This window comes from Natator depressus, chromosome 2 (genome assembly GCF_965152275.1).
Source record: "Natator depressus isolate rNatDep1 chromosome 2, rNatDep2.hap1, whole genome shotgun sequence".
Lineage (NCBI taxonomy): Eukaryota > Metazoa > Chordata > Testudines > Cheloniidae > Natator > Natator depressus.
In genome coordinates this window covers 38,997,555-39,020,457 of record NC_134235.1, presented here as the reverse complement: position 1 = coordinate 39,020,457, position 22,903 = coordinate 38,997,555, and the positions used below count along the sequence as shown (strand labels likewise).

The window sequence follows — 22,903 nt, the reverse complement described above, 5'->3', positions numbered from 1 at the left end:
CCTAGGGCCATATCATACTCCCCAGGAAAAAATATTCAGAAGAAAGTTAGAACACCCAAATTACATGGCTAAGTGTGTAGACAACCCTACACATTTATTATTTTGGGACAGTGGCATTAACAAATACACAGAAGATGGTGGGTTTAGAGTATTTTAATTATGCAGTTTGCAGATTTATGGGAAATATTGGTTCACACCATGTGTATATTTAGTCTCCTGCACCAATTATCAGCCATTCTTGAGCTTTCTAATTTTGACGTGTCTGGCTCATTTAAAAGTTATCATGTTCCTCTGAGGATAGCTAAAGCTACACAAGGTTAGTTAATGCTTCAGCATGTAGTATTTTTTTACATTATAGTTTTTCTATAGGTAATTCAAGGTCATTTTCTCTGACCGAATACCCTGTAGAGCTTCTATTCCATAGCTCCATCCATTTGTTGGGTAACTGCTTCTTTCCCCACCTGCATTTAAGGGTGAACAAATATTATTGCCATGAGGGTTTTCTGGTGTCTATTTGGTGGGCTTCTGACCAAGCAGATGTATATGTGCCTGCTCCAAATCAGCTGTTTTCTGTATATATCCTTACCTCTATGCTGCAGAACTCACAATTGTCTGTTGTAAAAACAATTTACACATATATAGGATGGTGATATCAGCTGGGGAATGGTGAACAGATGCACTATTAAAGAAAATATTTTTTTCTTATGCAAAGTCCTCAATTTAAAAAGACACACTTAAGTTTAGTACCTCTAAAACTAGATTTTTTTTCCAAGGGTCCTGTGCATATTCCCACTCTCGAGATGTTCTGAACTGGTGCAGTCTGACCCCTAGAGCTTTAACTAGCAGTAGTCATTAGGGTGCTCCCTCCCTCCCTCCCTCCCTTCACAGAATGTCAAATGTTCCAAGGCAAGAGTATAAAAGGGGTGTGGCCCTCCAGCTGCCTCTGTTCTTTCCAACTGTGACCAGCTGAACCTTTTGTAGGGAGCTCAGGTATCCTCTTGGATCCATGATTAGTTAGTTGAAATCTTAATTGTTAGTAGCTATAGAGAGTTTAGTCTTATAGTTAGTAATAGTATAGATAGTTGTTGATGGAACCAAAAAAGACACATGGTTTTCAAAAGATATGTATCCTGTCCGGCGTTGTTCACAGCATCTTGTGCACATGCTGGATGCCCGTCATGTTTAGGGGACGGGAACTCATCCTCCAAGTGCTCAATTTGCTCTACGTTTACCTCGAGAGCAAAGAAAGAACAGATTACAAGCAATCCTTTTGAAAATAGTCTTAGCTGCAAGGCCATTTGGAACTGGCAAGATGATCCATAGACGTGTCTGGCTCATTTAAAAGTCATTGTGTTCCTCTGAGAATAGCTAAAGCTACACAAGGTTAGTTAATGCTTCAGCATGTAGCATTTTTTTACATTATAGTTTTTCTATAGGTAATTCAAGGTCATTTTCTGGATGGTTCTGTGGGTAAAAAAGATGTCATCTTTGCTGGAATCTAAGGTCTGGTGACAAGGCCCAGAAAAAGAGGAAAGCCTCTGAGGTGTCGGCTTCTATGTGTAAGGCCAATCCCCTTGATAACGATTTATCTACCCAGGCAGATGTCAGTAGTCAGTCCTCGACAGTGTCAGTCTCTCTTAAGAGAGCCAATCCATGAGTGAAGGATTCCATTATGGAAACTAATATAAAGAACCATATACTGATATGCAGCTGCATGGAAAAGTGAGGAAACCTTCTTCGGATCTGGATGAGCCAGTTCTAAAAAGAGACTTAAGGAGCTGGTGAAGCAAGAACATATTGTAACACCAGTGACTGATACTATGGCAGTACAGTGCATAATTGTCCAGGTGCAGGTTTATAGATTGGATTTGACCTCAGATCTGCCAGGTATGGAGTCAGTTATGTTACTGGAGCAAGGAGAAACCATACTCCAACAGTCTCAAATATGTCTGTCTCCAGAAGGGAGAGGATATGTAGAGGAGTGTGGGGATTCTCCTCTTCCTTTAACTCCAAGAACATATTCTGGATCCCTAGAAAAGAACTGTTCTCCAATTTCCCTTGTTCAACCAAGATTATTGTTGTCTCCAATTTTGTTGGAACTGAGAGCAGTTTCATACTGGAAAAAGAATTTGATTTGTGGGCAGGATCCGCAGAAGGAGTATTAGCAAAGTCACCTGTATGATGTATAACTTCGTAGACAAAAATATATGCATCCAAATCCAAATATGGGGTTTTGGCCGGATTGGTAGATGCCACCATGGGTGCGTTGGCCTCATTGGTCTTTCCCGGTTCCTTATCAGTAATTCTCGATGTATGGGGATAGGGCTTCTCTGAATGTGTGTGTAGATGAGGTTCAACCTCCAGATCTGAAAGACATTAATCTGATCAAATCTGTGAACCCTGATAAGTCTTCTATAATACGGAAGGAATTTTTCTTGTAAAAGGAAGAACTAGTGGGATTCAGAGTCAGATCCAGACTCTGGGGGCATGACAACCACAGATGAAAAGGTAGGAGATAAGTCAGCTTTGTCATTTTCAGAAAATGCGTTGGCTTTTCATGAATTAGTGGACTGCATGGCAAGCACACTGGATATTCTTTCACTTTCAATTGATGAATCATCTCTCTCAATTTTTGATATTTTGAGAGCAGCAACTAGACAATCTTTTCTCCTCAGGATTGGTTTTCAGCCCTGGATTTAAAGGACACATTTCTATATTTCAGTAAGACCATGTCATCCGAGATCTGCATTTTGTGATGGGGCAGGACCATTTTCAGTACAAGGTCTTGCTTTTTGGGTTGTCTTCAGCACCCAGGGTTTTTTACCAAATCTCTATCGGTAGTAGCAGTGTACCTAGGAAGGCAAGGGATGTTTGTGTATACATAACTGGATGATTGGTTAATAAAAGCATCATCCAGGGAAAACATGATATTGCATGTAAAACAAATATGTTGTCTTTCTTCTTCGAGTGCATGCTCGAAATAAAATGTGGTTTTGGAATGTCATGCTGCACATTAGTGTAGATTTGTGGTTTTTAAAATATGCAACAGTTCCTCAATTTAATAGGTATTTCTAAAGTATTAGAAATGTTTTTTCTTGGGGCCAGATCTTCAAATGATACTTAACCCATCCTTCCATTTATACACATACAAAATTGCAAGTGAAGTTCTTGAGCATTTAACATTTGTCAATATAACTGATAGAATTTACCCACACACATCCTTTCTGTACTTAATTTGTACTCAACTTTTTTTGCAAATGGAGTTTGTACAAATTCTGTCACTTGTATATCCAAATAGCAGTACTCAAAAATTGTGCATACAAGTGACGTTTTTTGAAAATTTGGGCCATTATTTTTAAGACTTTTGATCCAAGTTACACACAATGTCTTGTATGAAGTTGTGCCCCCTCCTTGTTGATCTTCACACGTGTTATTCACCTTCTCTTGAACAACTGGAGGTCTACAAGTTTTTTGGCTGTGAGCCAGGGATTGCTTCCCAGGCTTGTCTGAGGAAGAATGCACAGGCTTGGATACAGAGAACATTGAAACAGAGGGCAGACTCTAGGTTTCCCTTTTAGTGCAGACTTTCACAAGATTTTAAGAGGTTTAAAACTAAATTTTTAATATTTTTCAGTGCTTTTGTATTTTTTTTCTCCTCAAAACTGCTATCTTATTTCACTTGGGTTTCTCAGCATGTTTTATGAGATTAGTTCCTTTTCCTGCCCCTCTCTCCTCCTGAAACGGTAAACAAAAACAGCAAGTGGAAGCAGAGGAGAATAAATGCTGCCATTGCCGAACTCCTTACAGGCTGCCAGACTCCTAGGGACAAAGGTGGAGCTAGTATCTAGTATGTAGGCGAGGTCCATGCAGAGCGAGCTAAACAGATTTCAGGGAATCTGTCTGTCTATCTGGAGCATAGATTAGGTCAATTCTGGCCCAACTGAGCAGGCTGCAGGAGAGCTCCCTTCACCAAAACTAGATAAGATCCAGTGACAATTTATTAGGGATACAAAAACAAAAAAACAAAAAACCTTCAACCTGAATGATGGACCCCCTACTTCCAGAGGTGGCAGAACTGGCAAGAAAGCTTTAGAGTGCCTCCTGAATCTTGGGGAAAGTATAGGTCTCTCCCATAGCAACCAGGAGGAAGAAATTCTTTTTTCCAACTAGTGTATAGGTGAGGTTTCCCCTTCAAGATGGTTGAGAAGGCTATGGAGAAACCACCCCCAGGTGACTTAACTGCAATGCCGTATCCACCCAGAAAGGTGCTAGCTCCTACTACAACCTCTCGAAAAGGCAGATGCGTATCTGTGCAGCAGCTCTGATTCCCACTGCTCAAACTGATTCCTTTTTGCAGTTCCCTAAAATATGTCAGTCCAGACAGATTGTCACTGAGGAAGTTGACATAAATTCTTCTGGTCATGAGGTCCATGGAGATATCACATCAGTGACCATCTTGCTTGAATTGGTTTAAAAATTTAAAAAATGCAAGGGTACAAATCCCCTGCCCCCAAAAGTTGTTGTTTAATCTCAAAATTTACATAGAACATTGGACAAATAGACAAGGTTTCACAGCTGTGACTTTAAGTGCAGTCTTGGTTCCTTTTTTAACAGGAAAGCTGTTTACTTCTTGTTTACTATATTGGCTAAGTAAGCTGACTGCCAAAACAGAACCAGCATTATGACAGAAATCAGCCCACCAGCCTAACATTTTTTTACTTTAATAAAAAAATTGGGATTTGGGGCCTTGAATATTCAGATTTTTTTTTAAAAGAACCTATATAAATTCAAACATTCTTAATAGTGATCTCAGGACTGTGGTCCACCGAGGTGGGGGAGGGAATATAACTTTGATAGAGCTCTGACATCAGACAAGCTCTCCTCTATTTCTAGCAGGTGATTCTTTAGAAGTACTTTCTGTTTCTGACTGATCAATATTATGGTATATTTAAACCAATTAAAAAACCAAGAGATCATTAGCTATACATAGGAGAAAATGTTGGTTGCATCCTGGACAAAAACTCACACTGTGGGGATCACTTGGCTGAGCAGAACACATGCAGACCTTGGAAAATGGAGCCTGGACCAGTCAGCCCTCCAGAGCATCATCAAAGTTAGGTCAGCAGCTCACTGATGAACCTATTTGTGTCCAGGCTCTGTTGGAGGAAGAGAGAAACAGAAACAAAAACCTTATTTTAGATATGTCCCCCAGGACCTTCTTTATGTCCTCCCTCTGATAGTGAAGAGGGTAAAGAATATTGTGAAGGAACAGGCCACGGTGATTATGATCATCTCTTAATGGCCCTGCACATGTTGGTTCTCAGACCTGATTCAGATGCAGTTGGAACCCTCCTATCAAGCTCCCAACACAGAAGGGGACACTGAATATTTGCATGCATCCAATCAAGTGCTTCTAAAACTATATCAGTGTGAAAATGGGGCAGAAGGGAGCTAGAATTACTTGGATATTCTAAGAAGGTGATAAATGCACTCTTAGCATCTCAGGGTATGTCTACATTGCAATGTAAGCCCAGGGTTAGTGGGACTCGAGCCAACTGACAATAGGTTAGAGAACCTGGGGTTGAGCATCTACATTGATTGCTAACCCTACATTAAGAATTTTCTAAGCTGTGGCTCTGCCGTCCACACTGTAGTAGACAACCCCGAGTGAAACCAGCTATATCCCAGACTCTCTAGCACCCTCCTGAAATCTCCCTGCTCTAGGCCTTTGATCGTGGTGCACTGTGGGAAAACTTTACTGTCCACATGCATATTACAGGAAGTTTGAACAGCCCACCGATACATCCTGCTGATCAACCTGCAGGAGGTGCCTTTCCCAGAACTTCCCTTGCTTGTGATTTCACTCCTGTGTCAGGAATTGGGCAAAGCTTCCTTGAGGTGCTTGTGGACATTTCAGTGCTGCTTTCTGACCCACCAAAGGCACTGACAGAGTGTATGATGGAGCAGGAGGCGGCAGAGGGAGAGAAGTACCCAGGCATGGCAGACTCAGACTGGCTGATGCTACTCATGACACTCAGTATAGCTGCTGATGCTCCTTGTGTAGACTGGTGCTTTTGCCGCAGGGCCACATGCAAAGATTGGTGGGATCACACTGTCGTGAAGACCTGGGATGATCACTAGTAACTCCAGAACTTTCGTATGAAGAAAGCTACATTTTTGGAGTTTTGTGAGCAGCTTGCCCCGATCCTTCAGCATAAAGGCATCCTTTCTGGTGCAGAAGTGGGTTGCTGAGGCATCTGGAAGCTGGCTACCCCAGTCTTGTATGGTCCATTGCCAACCAGTTCGGTGTTGGGAAGTTGATTGTGGGTAAAATTGTGGTGGAGGTTTCTGAGGCAATCAGGTGTGTGATTTACCCCAGAGTGGCAGGCTGAAAAGATATCCTGATGTGATTGCTGGCTTTGAGAGAATGGGGTTTCGGAACTGTGTCAGGGCCATAGTTAGCCCTCGTCAAGGAGCACATAAGTACATAAATCACAAAGAGTACTACTCCATTGTTATGCAGGTCCTTGTGGGCCACAGAGGATTTATTAATGTCAAGGCGAGAAAGTTCATGTTGTCAGGGTTTTGTCACCCTGCAGGAGTCTATATTCTTGGACAGGCTGGGACATTATTCCCACCAAATAACGTTGTTTATAAATAGAGTTACTGTCCCTGCCCTTATTCTGGCAGACCCCACATTCCTCCTTTAGCCTTGGTTTATGAAATCGTACCCTGATTTTAGAGGCCCTGGCAGGTGTAGAATGGTTGCTGAATGTGCTTTTGGCATATATGGAATCCCATTGGCAATGTCTACAGATGTGTTTGGATGCCAGGTGTCATCAATGCTGTCTGCATTGCTGTGGCTTGCTGTGCTCTTCACAATCTTTGTGAAGCCAAAGGTGAGCCATTTCCCCCTGAATGGACCTACAATAGCGAGAGCCGCTGAATCAGAACAGTCAGAATTACAAGCCCCAATTGTATTTGGGACAAATTATTTTGCCATCTATGGACTTCCTGGAGTACCTCTAACTGAAATGGACTAAATTTGTACGTGAAACACATTTCCACCTTCCCCATCCCCACACAGTTCCACTATTTCCAGGAAGCTCATTAGACCGTTCAGTGGTTACACAGCAGCATACTTACAGCTTGACAACATAAGGTGGTTATTTATAAGAAATAGGAATGATCCTAGCAAAAATCTCTGCCTTACAAGTAAAAAATACACTTTAAAGGTGTTCTTTACTGTTTGCCTTTCCTGGACACCATTTTGAATTCCACATGGTAGGGGAAACTGGAGGGATGCCAAGGCGCTGGCAAACAATCCACCATTAGCTGGTATGTGCTGCTAGCCGGGGCTTTTCATAACTTTTGCATTCATTCATTCATTGAGCAGAAATCCCTCCCATTGCTGTATTAATAAACACTAAAATGGAACCAGAACCTTACCAGGCTCGGGGGCAGTGTCTGTCCCTTCTGCATCTGCTTCCGCAGGGGCATCAAACAATTCCGCCGTGTGTGGACCCAGAATGTGCTGCTGCTGCTCGTGCTCTGGGGTTGGTTTCAACAACAGAGTGACTTCATTATCCTCAATTGGTACCTGTGCTGGATTCTGGGTCCAGCAGGGGACCATCCCAGATGACCAGGTCATCATGCATCACTGTTATCTCTATGCTGCGTGCTGTGTCCAGCACCCTCATAAAATGGGCATGATGTTGGCCAGTTGCCTGAGATGCGGTTTGGGTCCCTGGTTTTCTAATACTTGCTCTTGTGCCACTTAATTCACTCCCTGCACTGATGACCAGTCTGGTAAATTTGCAAAGCTGCTGGCTTCTTTGCCATTTGCTGGTATGTATGGTTGTTCCTGGTACTCTTACTAAAATCAGTTTTGCTGGCCTTGCACCAGAGATTTACCAAAATCTGGCTGCGCTCCGTGACCATGAAGCAGTGCATTTTGCAAAAGGCTTGTTCTGTTCATTGCAAACACAGAAGGCGCTCTCATGTGTTTGCAGCTTGGTGGTCAGAAGACAATGGAAGGGTCAGTGCTGACTGTGAGCTGCTGCTGAACATCAAGGGGTGGGGGTTGTTTCCATTTTCTTTGGAGTTGATTGGGGATTCTTGGGATAGGGCATATGAATTTGGCCCATGAAATGGTGAGATACTTTTGGTGAGAACCTGAGTCAAGGGGGTGCTGTGTCTATACTGCAAAGCATTAGAGCTCAAAACCTGAGTCACGACTTGACTCGGGCTCACAGCCTGCAGCTCCTCAAAGTCCTGGAACCCTGGGTCCAAGCCTTGTTTTAGCACAATTTGTGAGTAGACAGAAGGGGGGGTTAGGCTTTAACTGGAGTCTGAGCCCAACCTTACACTTCAGTGTAGACATACCTGCAGAGGAAATTATATATATGGAATCACTTAGGCAAGTATTAGAGTTCCCAAAGCCAATTAAAGTGAAAGACACAATAGTTTTTACAAGACAGCTTGACCATGGAAATCAAGGATTACATTTTGGTGAGACAGGTGTCTGCAAGGGAAAGATTTGGAAAACTCCAAGAAACCAAGGTGAAATCATCATCACCTTACCAGATTCCCCACTCACCAGTTCTCCAGTAGCACATAGTAATAAATACTGTGCTGTAGGCTCTCATAAAACCACCTTCCCAGGCATCACAGGCCGTCTCTATTTTTGTTTTGGAAAAAGTATGTTTCCTATTTGGCACCACTTTGGTCAGATGGATTTTGGAGTTTGGTGTGCTATCAGTTATCCAGATACCATCAAGATATGATAGTTCTTGGAATGGACAAGGCTCTCATTGCTCATCCTTGACTCAGATTTTTCTTGTGTTTGTGTGTTTGCTCTATTCTTTTGTGTGTTGTTAGAGAAATGGGCTGGGAGTCAGTTTGATCCTGGTTCTAGTTTTGTGTGACCCTCAGCAAGCCATTTGATATTTCAACTCTACAAGGACACTATAAAAACTGCTGAATCACTGTAAAAAAATCACTGAAAATGAAATGAGCCTGAATGGATTTTTCCTGAGTAAATATGCTAAGGAAAAGGTGAAGAAATCTTCTAATGAATAGTGTAAAAAAAGTTACAAAACCTAAATCACTAGAGTTAGAAGAATTTGGCTGAAGTATTTTACTATCAAATAGTTTTATAATAATGTAGTCACTATCATCTAATGGTTGTCCAGTGGCCTGTGTACAATGAGTAGGTGGTTTCAGTCCATTTCTTCCAAATGCCTGTATCACAAGAACTACCATCACATTTAGCTCTAATTGGTATACTTATTGGTGGTCTTAGCACTGAGGCCAAAGATCAATTGGACATGGAGTTTGAACAACCCTTTCATCCCTGGGGTGGTCCTTCAGAAACAGGACTGAAGTGCACTGGTGAGGAAGTTTGCATTCTCACTGCCTGTGCTGTACCTCATGTGTGGATGAACAAGAGAGATTTATCTCCTGGAGCTGTCAGTCCAGTTTCTATTACAATAACGTAGGGTGAGATTCTCAGTTCTGCTCAGGCCCCTTTATGCCAGGTAAAAGGGCTTTAAAAGCACCAATTCCAACTTGGTGGGAATTCCTGTGGTGCAGAAACTGAGGTCACATTAGAGTTTATTAGGATTGGGGCTACAGTGCCACACTGCCAAGATTTTGAGCAGCACAGCTATCCATAGGCAGCTGGTATCAGGCTTCTGTAATTTAGACAGTTTCCTGGAACTGCCTAAATTATCTGGGGATGTTTTTGGCTTCCAAAAACAATAGTGTTCCCTCCCCGAGTTTGCTCTTATATATTGCACAGCACAGAATCTCATCCTTAGTTTTCTCAACATGAAAAGGAATAAAAATTCTTAAAAATATAGATTAACTCTGTGTTAACAGAAGTGTTGCATTTACTTAATTATGTTTCCTGTGTAATTTTTTTTCTGATAATAAATCTGGGGTCGTAAGAGCTGTATCCAAAAATAATTGACAAAATTAATACCTTGATATTCCCAATTGTCATCATTCATTTTACTGACTGAAAAAAATATACTTTTATTTAGTTTCTGGAAATCAGCAAGACCTTTCTTCATCAAAGAGTGAAGATTTTGTAAATGTGCAGGAGATGTCTACAAAAAGCCTCATTGTGGGTCCACTTGATCTTCGTTTGGATAGCAGTGCAGTACACAGGATTATGAAAATGATAGTTTGTGCTGTGGAACATGAATATGAGCCATATAACAAGCCCAAACTAGGTATGTTGCTTATTTAATTATGAATATGCTTTTTGTACATATAATAGACCAGATTCAGCACTGCTGAAAGATGCAAACTGCAAATAGTGGAAGTGGGGATGCAGAGAGGAAATTTAATCTCTGCCTGTCTTTTCATGGGAGTCACACCAGCAAAGGCTAGGGGGTGGGTAAAGTGAATCAGTATATGCCTTGGCAGCCCTAACTATGCCATTCTCTGACCAGCACATACCACTTTTATGGCTATGCTGTTTACATACAAGTCCTGTGGTGGGTGGAGGCTTTGTATCATCACAACATCCACACTCCTGAGTGTACTTTTTCCTCTAAAGTCCCAGAAAATAAAAGGAAACCCTTAATGTGGGTTAATGTTTATGAAATAATGGGATTAAACAGAAAAAGGGAATGGACGCTAATTATGGCCAGCTATTAAGATAAACATTTTAGACAAAACAGAGAGCCCATTTTTCACTCTACAAGTGTGGATTTCCAAGTGAGGAAAATAATTCATTATTATTATATTTAGCATTAAGTAGAGCCTAATGTACAAAGGATAATATTCCCAAATATATAGAGAGAAAGATAAAAAATTGCATCTTTTAGTAATCCACAAAAAATACTGTACTAGACACTGGAGAAAATAATTACAGGTAATTTTAGGCCTATGAGCTGGACATCGATACCAGGCAAGATAATGGAGTGGCTGATAATGGGACTCGATTAATAAAGAACTAAAGGAGGGTAATGTAATTCAAATCAAATTAACATGGGTATATGGAAAATAGATCCTGTCAAACTAACTTGATATCTTGCTTTGGTTGATAAAGTTAATAGAGTTGATTTAATATACTTAGACTTTGCTAAGGTATTTGACTTGGTATTGCACCAACATTTTGATTAAAAAAATTAGAATGATATAAAATTAACACACCACACCTTAAATGGATTAAAATCTGATAGATCTCAGTGTAACTGCGAGCGGGGAATAGTCATCAAGTGGATCTGTTTCCAGAGGGCCCTGCCGGAATCAGTTTTTTGCTGTATGCTGTTGAACATTTTTATGAATTACCTGGAAGAAAATGTAAAATCATCACTAATAAAATTTGCAGAAGACACAAAAATTGGGGAATAGTAAATAACGAAGAGGACAGACCACGGATTCAGAGTGATCTGGGTGGCTTGGTAATATGGGTGCAAGCAAACAATATGCATTTTAATATGGCTAAATGTATACATCTAGGAACAAACAATATAGGCCATATTTACAAGATAGGGGACTCTATCCTGGAAAGCAGAGACTCTGAAAAAGATTTGGGGGTTCTGATGGATAATCAGCTGAACATGAGCTCCCAGTGCAATGCTGTGACCCAAGGAGGAATCTTGAGTAGGAGTAGATAAGTTATTTTACCTTCGTATTTGGCCGGGTGCGACCACTGCTGGAATACTTTGTCCTGTTTTGGTGCCCACAATTTAAAAAGGATATTGATAAATTGGAGTTGGTACAGAGAAGAGCTATGAGAATGATTAAACGATTAGAAAACTTGCCTCATAGTGATAGACTGAGAGAGTTCAATAAGATCATAAGGACATAACATAAGAATATAATCTATTTAGATTAACAAAGAGAAGGTGAATGGGTGTCTTAATTACAGTCTTTGAGTATCAATGTGAGGAACTAATGTTTAACAATGGGCTCTTCAAGCAGAGAAAGGTATAACTCAATCCAATGGCTGGAAGGTGAAGCTACACAAATTCAGACGGCAAATAATGTAAGGCATACATTTTTAACAGTGCAAATAATTAACTATTGGAACGATTTACTAAGGGTTGTGATGGATTCTCTGTCACTGGCAATTTTAAAATTAAGATCGGATGATTTTCTGAAAGATATGTTCCATGAATTATTTTTGGGAAATTCTGTGGCCTGTGTTATACAGAGAGTCAGGCTAGATGATCACAATGGTCCTTTTTGGCCTTAGGATCGATGAATTTTAAGGTAATCCATTTACTTATTTTAATCATATGCTGAATTTATTTGTGTAATCGTGATTGATTTTAGATATTGTGGAAGGAAATAGAACTATGCCAAACTCGGAAGAAATAGCATCTTTGGAGGAATACATTCCCACTCGACTCACAAGCTTTACCATTCTTAAGTGCACCATTACAATCTCTATGGCTGAATTCAATTTACTGGGCCATTTGCTGCCTATAATCATGGGACAGAAGGTAAGATTTTTATCTACAGTAAATTTTATATATATTTGCTCAATTTGTGTGTGTGTGTGTATTTTACACACACACATATATACACCTAAGATTAAAGTACATTAAGGTTGCATAGTCAAGCATTCATTGTCGTGGTTACAGGATTAGCTACATCTGTGTCCTCTTTTTTGGCTCTCTGAGTGCACTCCCTCAAGTCCTTTGCCCATGCCTTTAGATTCTCCCTTTCTTAGACCAGGCCCTGGCTACAGTACTTTGTGTGTCAACCAATCTTACCCAGCAGGTCCAAATAGATTTAGTATCTTCCCTTCAGGAGTTTGTGACCAGTGGTGTGTACAGTAACCCAACAACCTTCTCAAAACCCAAGTATGATGTATCATAACAGTAGGAACAAAGTATTTAAAAACAACAACCAGCCTACATGCATGTCTGTCTTACCATTCCTTGATGGAAGTCTCAAGTGGCCTAGTTTCTTCAGACATGCGAGTGGGTACCTGTTTCAGTCTGCTCTCCCAGAACAACTACTGAACAGTCAACCCCTCTCTCTATCGACAGTCCTTTTAAAAACTGCTATAGTACTTTGTTTCTCTTCAGTTTCTGGCCATTGGCCTAGGTCATTAAAACTGGGCCTGCAAGTTGGCGGAATCCAGGTGGTAGAATCTTCAAACCTAATAGTTTGGGTATTGTCTCTTACAACCCTGAAGTATTTACTGTGGATTGGCTTCTCTTGAGCCACAGTTTTCTTCCTGCTTGCTTTTCCTTACAGCCTATTATACCAAACTATATATTATACGGTAAATATCCCAATAACAGGGTCAACATACCATATTCATAAATTATTACAGAGCAGCTCCACTTCTGTCAAATTCATATGCTAGGAAATGCCAGAATTAAGTTTACCTATGCAAACTTGTCTTCTTGTGCCATATGCATTATGATACAGTGTTTAATTACATGGTCACATACTACTTTTTACATACTTCCATACATGGAATTCCTGCCTCATTCACTGCACAGGGTGAGAAGGTATTAAGTGAACCGTGTTGCTATGCGGTATTTCTTTTTATCTCAGTCCTTGAGTATGTGGTCTCATGACTGACTGACTACACACCATCCAGTATTTATATTGAGTATGAATTTGTTTCTTCACAAGATTTCTGTTGCACTCATCACCATAGTATTTGGTTGCCTCATAAACAATAATTCATTTATCTTCATAACACCCCTGAAATGGGTGAAATGGGGCTGTAGCAAGGTGTGATCCACTTCTGCTGCCTTGCACCACCGAAACCTGTGCAGACTCCATTGGTTGAGTATCCACACTGTGCTGTTTATGTTCTCTCCACCAACAACTTCATATTTTTGTGCAACAATATTATTTACACTGTCCCTTGTATTCTCAGCCCTCTCTCATGGCTCAAAGAAAAGAAAAGGTTGCCCTTCCCTGAGATCTCTTTGAGTGGGCTTAGCTAGCCCTGCTTCTCTCTCCTGCACTTCCTTCCTATGCCTTTTTTATCATCTGATGGGCTAATTAATCTTTTAGCTCACCTAGTCTTCTGTCCTGATTGGGGAATTAAATGTAATTTGCTAATCAGATCTCTCTGGGGAAACTAATTAGTACACAATGATCAGAGTGCTGACTCACCTGCTAGCTGCCAGCACTTTGTCACATGGGGTAATAACACTTCTTATTTTACAGACAGAGAACTGCAGTGCAGAGAGATTTAGTACAAAATTAATTAGTCGGCTCACAAATTTTTGGGTGTCTCAATAAGTGGGTGCCTAACCTGAGATAATTAGGGCCTGATTTTTTTCAGAGTTGCTGAGCAGTTGGGAGTTCTGTGTGTGCAGAACTGAAAATCAGACCTTAGGTGTCTCAGATCATACACTGAGGAAATGGAGAACAGTTTGTGGCTACGTATGAAAATTCTGGTTTAAATGACTTCCCTAACATAATACAGAAAATCTGTGCCGGGAATAAGGATGGAACCCTGTGCTCACAGGTTTCATTCAGCACCTTAATCACAAACACATCTTTTCTCTTCCTGCAGGCCCCTTCCTCATTCAATTTACATTTAAAATCACTGTCAGCCAATGAGGCAGACATATTCTCAACAGCCTTGTTGACGACACATCCTTGTCTGTGTGGTACCCTGTGTACTGAATGAGACAAGAAATTGTTTCCTTGGAAAAATTTTGCAGTAATATAATTAAAGATAGTTTCATAAGACATAAACAGAAGGAGGCATGCAGCCTTAATTCTGTCATTTTCTGGCTTTGGAGTGCTTGATTTTGCAACCTTACAATGTTGGTTTAGCATTATTTTTGTATGGAATTTCCTAGGTGTTTTTCAGGAAGAAAACTAAAAGAAATCAAATAAATTCTATCATGTGCAACTGTTGTTACTCCCCACAAGCATTGTCAGCAGGAATTAAACCGTGGAACTTGAGGTTCACTATGCAGACCTCTTCCATTTGAGCTGAAGGAATAAACAGCAGTAATAGACTGTTATCCTCCATGTAGGGGACCAGTGGGGATGGGAAACATGAGCAGAGATGTGACTGTATGCCAGGGTGGTGGAGAGAGAGGGACCAGATGAGGCTGGATGGGGGGAACTGGGACTTGCTGGGCAAGGAGCTGTGGGGTGGGAACTCAGTAGGGTTGGGTAAGGTGACTAACCTGGCAGTAAAGGGGAGACTGGGTGACAGGGAGGAGAAACCTTGAGGAGCTGAAATTGGGACAGGTTACATGAGGGAGAATGGGACCAGTATGACAAGCTGGGGTGCCAAAGAGACAAGACAAGGACAGGTTGTGAGAGTATTGGGCAGAAGAGTCTGTACTCAATAGAGCAACCTCTCCTTCAGAGTCAGAAACGGAACCCAAGATTACTGAGTCTCACCATTCCTGTGATGTCAACAAGTATCTGGGAAATCCACTGAAAACTTTTCATCTCCTGCTAGTGCTGGGCCACATAGAGAATGGCAACATATTACTGCAATTGGTTATTTTGTTACGTCAAGTTGCAGAGGTCTGTGTGGTGGACCTAAAGGTTCAAACCCTGCTGATGACTCATGTGGGTTTCAATATAATTCCGTATGGTAGAATGCTGTTTTTTCAGTTTCCTTTTGTAAAAACCTATGACGATGCACACAAAAATACCTGTTAAAAGTATGCTATTTAGGTACTGTATAGGTTTCATACCACACTCATCACTATGATATCTGAGTGCCTTCCAGTAGTGCATTAAACAACATGCATACATATGTCACACATTGTTTGTTCTCTCATCTTCTCCCCAGAGGGAGAAACGTGCAGTGGAGTGTCCTGTTTTGCTGGGGTTTTGTTTTAATTTAATTTTTTTTTGTATAAGTGGAACTGTTGCTGTGTGTTTATATTAGAGAAGGCAAGGTTAAGGAAGTGTGCCTTGCCTTTGGAGTGGAAAGTGGTAAAGTTTGTGATGGCACTTCATTCTTTTGTGAGTTAATTCCACGCTCTTGGACTGCCTCTGGACAAAGTTCTATCTTCTGTACAAATGAGCTTTATCCTTATTGTTGAGAATTTCATGGTACCAGAGGAATGTATTTGTCAATCATGGTGTTTGTCCTGGACCTTTAGATAGTCTGTAAGTATCCTAGGCCCAACCCTTGGAGTGATTTGAGGAGACGGTCCAGACCTTGAAGTTGATTGGAAGCCATTGTAGAGACTGGAGGACAGGCATAATGCGATTGCGGAAGCCTCAGTTGCTCATGAGATGCTCTGCAATGTTCTGTACTAGCTGGAGTTTCTTAAGTGCTGAAGGTTTCATGTCAAGATATTGCATTGTTGTAATGCATCTGAGAGGTGATGAAGGTGTGAATGGGTGAGGCCAGATCCGCATCTGCCAAGATGGTACGGAGTCTCCTAGCCAACTGGAGATGGTAGAAAGTGTTACTTGCAGCTATTGCTATGTGAGGTTTGAAAGTGAAGCACACAAAAGTTAGGAGATGCCAGAACTAAGGTTCCCTGGGCATCCTGTTCAGAGAAGGAGGCAGGGGTCTAGTAGAAAAAATAGTATGTGATCATGTAAATAAAGACTGTTATAATGCGTATACACAAGGGGGCCAAATTAAGGTTATATAGGATACCTTAATTCTAGCATTTCTTTACTTTTCAGTGCTTCACTTTGCACTTCGCATTAACTTTCTTTTAATGTTTGTCTAGTAAAGTAATTATATGATATATGGTAGTGAAACCTATGAAATAAATTGCATGTATTACGTACTTTTAGCCTCAACTTACTTAGCCAACCAATTTATTGCCCTCATGACTATATATAACATTCCAAACCATTAAGCAGTTTGAAATAGCTGCCATTTATTTAATCAATACACCTGAAATGTTACCTTCTGTCCCTCAATTTTGGAATTCTTACCTTCACCCAGATTACTCTGCCTGAGACCCTGGGTGGTCCTGAACCAGTCACAGGTTTAAGGTCTGATATCTCTTGATACATCAGGGTTAGAAGCAAGAGCTATTAACACTAGAAAGGGGAGTGCCCTAACTTTTCAATGGGAAATAACACTTCTATTGTTCTGGAGCGAGTCAAGAGATTGGACTTGAAAACTCCCAACACTTTTCTGACTATCAAAGCTATTTTAAAACTTTTTAAAATGTCTCATTTATAATTCTTCATTCCCTCTGAGACCTTTACAGTTGGGCTCATGGTGTTACTAAGTGAGCCTGACTTTACAGCAGAGGTGGGCAAACTATAGCCCGCAGGCCACATCCAGCCCGTGGGACTGTCCTGCCCAGCCCCTGAGCTCCCGGCTGGGGAGGCTAGCCCCCTGGCCCCTCCCCTGCTGTCCTCCCTCCCCTGCAGCCTCACCGTGCCGCACTGCCAGTGCTCCGGCCCGCAGCTCCCACAGTGCAGTGCGGGCGGCGTAGGTGGCTCCGGCTGGGTGGCAGGGCTGCGAGCTCCTGCTGCTCTGAGCAGTATGGTAAGGGGGCGGGGAGTTGGGGGGGGGTTGGATAAGGGGCAGGGGGCTCTGGGGGCAATCAGGGGACAGGGATCAGGGAGTAGTTGGATAGGCCTGGGAGTCCCGGGGGGGCTGTCAGGGGGTGGGGGTTTGGATAGGGGTCGGAGCAATCGGGACAGGGAGCAGGAGGGTTGGATGGGGTGGGGTCGTGGATGGGGTCGGGACAGTCAGGGGACAGGGAGCAGGGGATGTTGGATAGGGGGTGGGGTCCCGGGGGCGGTTAGGGGTGGGGGTGTGGATAGGGGTTGGGGCAGTCAGGGGACAGGGAACAGAGGAAGTTGGATGGGGTGGAGGTTCTGGGGGGAGTTGGGATGGGGAACGGGGGGGTTTGGATAGGCATGGGAGTCCTGGGGGGCCTGTCTGGGGGCTGGGGTGTGGATAGGGGTCGGGGCAGTCAGGGGATAGGGAGTGGGGGGTTGGATAGGGGGTGGAGTCCTGGGTGGCATTTAGGGGCAGGGGACCCAAGAGGGGGCGGTCAGGGGACAAGGAGAAGCGGGGGTTGGATGGGTTGGGGGTTCTGAGGGGCGTGGGAAGTGGGAGGGGGCGGATAGGGGGCGGGGGCCAGGCTGTTTGGGGAGGCACAGCCTTCCCTACCCTGCCCTCCATACAGTTTTGCAACACCGATGTGGCCCTCGGGCCAAAAAGTTTGCCCACCCCTGCTTTACAGGCTGAGGGATATGAAAAATAGCATCAATACAGAAATTATAATTCTCCCTGCAGCATTTGCACTTTTAATTGGACTTGTTCGGGTTGAGTGAAGGGCTTGCTTGTGGTTTAGTCTCTTTTGAGTTATGTAGCCATCTCAAACTCAAGCTGGTAAAATCTTTACAGCAGACCATCATATATTCTGTATAAACAGTTAAACTTTATAATGGGACATCAGTGTTCAAGCCAATGGTGGCTTGTCATTTCTTATGCTAAAGCTAAGGTGGCCAAAGTGTGCAGTTCATGGGTGATGTGTCGTCCAGCACATATCTGAGTCCTTTCTTCTTTAAAGACACTCCACTAGTGATTTACAATTAGCTAAATTTGTTAATTTTATTTGTCTAGTAACTTTTCTTTATCAGGTTTTGATTAAGATTTAATTGTACCCAACTTAGATGTGGATGTCGTCTGATCTACTCCCCTCATATAATCAGAATATTTTTCATGTTTAGGATAATGGAGATCTAATGGTTTGGTGGTAGATTCTTAGGTCCCAGTACGGGTGATGGCAGCCATGATGATGAAGCTTGCTTCCACTCCTGTAGTTAGATCCTTTGACAGCTTCCTATAGTTAAAGCCAAGTTAAACAGGATGCCAGCTAAACACCAGAAAAGCAACATTCAGGTCAGGTAGAAAACTTTTCCATCCGAGTGAATCAATAAAAACACATAACTGGAGTCCTTGGAGAAACGTTTCCTGTCTTTCTCACACCATCTTTGTTGTGTGATATAGCAATTTTGTGGCTTCACTGGGGACCTTGAAAACCCCTAATCAGTTTTTCGTTGAAATGCATGCAGTTTGTACTAGCTTTTATCTCCAACTTCTACTTATTTCATAAACAATCTTTATGTAACATATTTTTGAAAATTAAATGCATTATTTTCTTATAATAGTTAAGATATCTGGCACATTTATAAAGACTGGATAGTGCAGAGTTATGTAAAAGTTATATCAGCATGAATTTGGGTGCACTGTACTTTCAAGTGGTGAAGCAATGAGTAAATAACCTTTTTATAGACTAGCATACTGCACCTTCACATACTCTGTACATGAAAACTTGTTACAGGAAAATTATTTTAGAAGTGTTTCAGACTCTAAAAATTTTATTGATAGAGGTATGAGGTCCTGCATAGGGTATTGCATAAAAGTTTGTCTTTAGAATACTTTTTCTTTTTCTTTCTAGAGTTCAAGTGGTTTGTTAAATGCTACAAGCTTCCAGCCTTTACGGCCTTTGCCTGCTATTAGAATATTGATGGACAAAATTAACCTGGAACATTCTGTGCCAATGTATGCTGAACAACTTGTGCAAACAGTCAGCAGCCTTAGCCAACCTCCTGATAACCTGCTTCATTACTGTTATGCACACTGCTACCTTAAGGTAAAAGAAAATATGAAGTGTATTTATTATTAAAGAACACTGAAAAGAATTAATACAAATACAGACAGTCCTAGATGCTAAGAGTTGTGATCTCCCAGAGCACATGCAGTTTTTCCAAAGAGGTGTATGGCAAATATCAAGGGCTTGGTTTTGCACTCTTAACTTAGGCAAAATTTCCTATTTCCACCTTTGTAAGGAGTACAGGCTGAAGCCCCAGGGAACTAATTTTTTATTATTGTTATTTATTCAAATTATTTGGCGAAGACCTTTGCAAAATTGGTTTTAATACTAATATAGTTAATACATTTGTAACAAATCATCTTTATACATTCTGTAAGATGCTATGATGAACATGTTTGGTAGAAAATTGTTACGGTAATATTTGCTTTTGATTACAGTGAGCCACCCATTTTAACATTTTTTTGCATAACATTAACTCCAGCACCGCTGAGTGTGTGAGGAGAACCTCTAAACGTTGCATTTTAATATCCTTTAGTGAGGAGGAGGCCCTTTTGCTAGGTTAAGAGATTGCAAAAATCCATTAAAAAATCAGTTTGAGAATGCGTAATTGGCATCTGCTAAGATTTTAGAAGAATCTATTGAAACTCTGCCCCCTTTGGATCACCAGGAAAGTTAGTTTCCCTGCCAGACCAAGTGCAGTGGTTAGAATCATTTGAAGGGTCTTTGAATATTACCAGGATATTAATATAATAATTTACTATCATGACTACTAATATTACTACTAACTTTTACTGACTCTTTTGAAAGACATACAGAAGCATCATTTTCCACTGCACTTGTCTACTCATACCAAAACAGCTGTCTAAGTAATGATATTCTTAGAATGTCCTTGTAAAACAGGTTTCAGAGTAGCAGCAGTGTTAGTCTGTATCCGCAAAAAGAAAAGGAGGACTTCTGGCACCTTAGAGACTAACAAATTTATCTGAGCATAAGCTTTCGTGAGCTACAGCTCTGATGAAGTGAGCTGTGGCTCACGAAAGCTTATGCTCAAATAAATTTGTTAGTCTCTAAGGTGCCACAAGTCCTCCTTTTCTTCTTGTAAAACAGTAATATTGTGCTGGCTAATTACATGGCAAATTTTATGTTTTCTAGAATTAGATATTCACCTCATATCACATTTTAAATAATTGGGACAGCAATATCACATTCAACACTCCTAAATGCTTTTCAAGTTTTTCCTTAGTTTTTTTTTCTTTCCCCAAAGTTAATACGTAAATGTTAAAGAAACCCCTTGATGTTTTCAGTACTGAAGGGTCCAGTTCTGCTCCTATGGAAGTTGATGGGAGCAGGATTAAGTCCATTGTTTTATCTGCCAGTTTTAGTGTAAACATATGAATTGTATTCTTACATGAAGTGTGGCAACATGTGTTGAAAAGATTCAGCTCCACAATAATTAATTTTCACAGTAGTACAGAAAAAAATTAAAGAACAATTATAATATACTGTGTAGAATGTAATTTAAATCGTCACATTTTATTCAAAATAACAAAAAGATTTGAAGAAAAGCTACTTTTGTCACTAAATCCCACTGTTTTTGTAAAAATATTACTCTAACTATGAAACAATGGATATCTGCATTTTGTTTAATTTGTATTAAGTATAAAGTGTGCTATGATAACCCCTCTCTACCCCACTTCCCATTTTCTTCTCTTTCAACTCTCTTCGCCTCTCTCCCTCCTTGTTGTTGTCATCTACAATTCACCCAGGTCCCCACTTTTAGCCTTCTTCTCTGATTTCGACTCTTGGCTCTCTCTCTCACTCATCCTCAGTGACTTCAGCTTCCATGTTGATGACCCATCCGACCCCTTAACTGTGTGTTTCCTCACCCTTTTGTGACGTTGCACCCCATAATGCTTTATGGAAATATGTTTATGAATGTATATATGACATAACTGGAATATGTTTTAGGCTACATATGCCATGTAACATATCTCTGTAACGGTTATGATCTACTGAATATATTCATCCTATTTGTATGCATATATCATTTTTGTATTCAAAGTTATGAATATTGGCTGTGTACTTGTTTGAGTTTAAGTAGCCTTAGTAAGGGATTTGGTCAGCTTCTTAAGAAAGGAGTTTGCAAATTAAGTGCCCAGTCAAGAAACACTTAACAGACAATGGAACTTGGAAGACTCCAATCCACATAAGAAGTCTACCTGGGGACATTACAGGTGGCAGACATTGTTCACATGCTACCTTGAAAGTTCTGAGTCATGCATGGACATGTGACTTGCCCATGTGACTTCAAAACTCCAGCTTGCAGCTGGATTGTGCATAGGAGAGAGGAGTGGATCTCCACCCACAAGAGAGAGTCTACTTAAGCCCCTGGAATACCCTCCATTTGGTCTTTAGCTGGCTCAAGAGGTAGACTCTCCACCCCTAAAGGATACCTGAAAGAAACTGGAACAAAGGACAGTAACCACAGGGGTGTGAGTGGTTGCTGAACTCAGACTAGAAGGAGGCTAGTCTGTAAAAGAAGCTTACTGGAACATCTCTGAGGGTGAGATTTCATCTGTAATCATTTTCTTAATGTACTAGGCTTAGACTGGCGTTTTTTATTTTATTTTGCTTGGTAATTCACTTTCTTCTGTCTATTACCTGGAACCACTTAAATCCTACTTTTTGTATTTAATAAAATCACTTTTTACTTATTTAATTAACCTAGAATATGTATTAATACCTGGGAGGGGAGCAACAGCTGTGCATATCCCTCTATCAGTGTTATAGAGGGCAAACAATTTATGAGTTTACCCTGTATAAGCTTTACACAGGGTAAAACGGATTTATTTGGGGTTTGGACCCCATTGGGAGCTGGGTACCTGAGTGTTGGAGACAGGAACACTTCTTAAGCTGTTTTCAGTTAAGCCTGCAGCATTTGTAGGATGTGGTTCAGATCTGGGTCTGTGTTTGTAGCAGGCTAGCGTGTCTGGCTCAAACAAGGCAGGGTTCTGAAGTCCCAAGCTGCCAAGGAAAACAGGCTCAGAGGTAGTCTCAGCACATCAGTTGGCAGTCCCAACGGGGTTTCTGTGATCCAACTTGTCACAGTGGTGCAGCGAGGAGGGTCTGTGCACAGCTGATTGCTTTGAGATACTTGTAGTGATTTTAAGTGAGTTTTGGGTGTGGTGGCGGGAGAACAGACAAAGTGGTTACTGGTTTGTTATTTTCTGTTTGCTTATTTCGGGGAAGGGAATAGAGACAGTAAAATCAGCAACATGAGTGAGAGTGAGACTCAGAAAAAGCCAGAACTGCACAGATTGCAAATGGCTGAGAAAGAAAATGAACATAAAAGACAGATGGAATTAAAACAAATGGAAATTAAT

The 22,903-nt window shown here is 41.2% G+C and overlaps 1 protein-coding gene across 1 annotated transcript in view; it reads left to right on the top strand.

Moving 5' to 3' along the window:
- VPS13B (vacuolar protein sorting 13 homolog B) overlaps window positions 1-22,903 on the top strand; it is a 913,989-nt gene that overhangs the window by 173,934 nt on the left and 717,152 nt on the right. Inside the window, exons 13-15 of the mRNA XM_074944046.1 lie at window positions 10,047-10,238; window positions 12,295-12,464; window positions 19,365-19,559. Coding sequence (XP_074800147.1) covers window positions 10,047-10,238; window positions 12,295-12,464; window positions 19,365-19,559 — 557 coding nt within the window. The remainder of the gene's footprint in view (window positions 1-10,046; window positions 10,239-12,294; window positions 12,465-19,364; window positions 19,560-22,903) is intronic.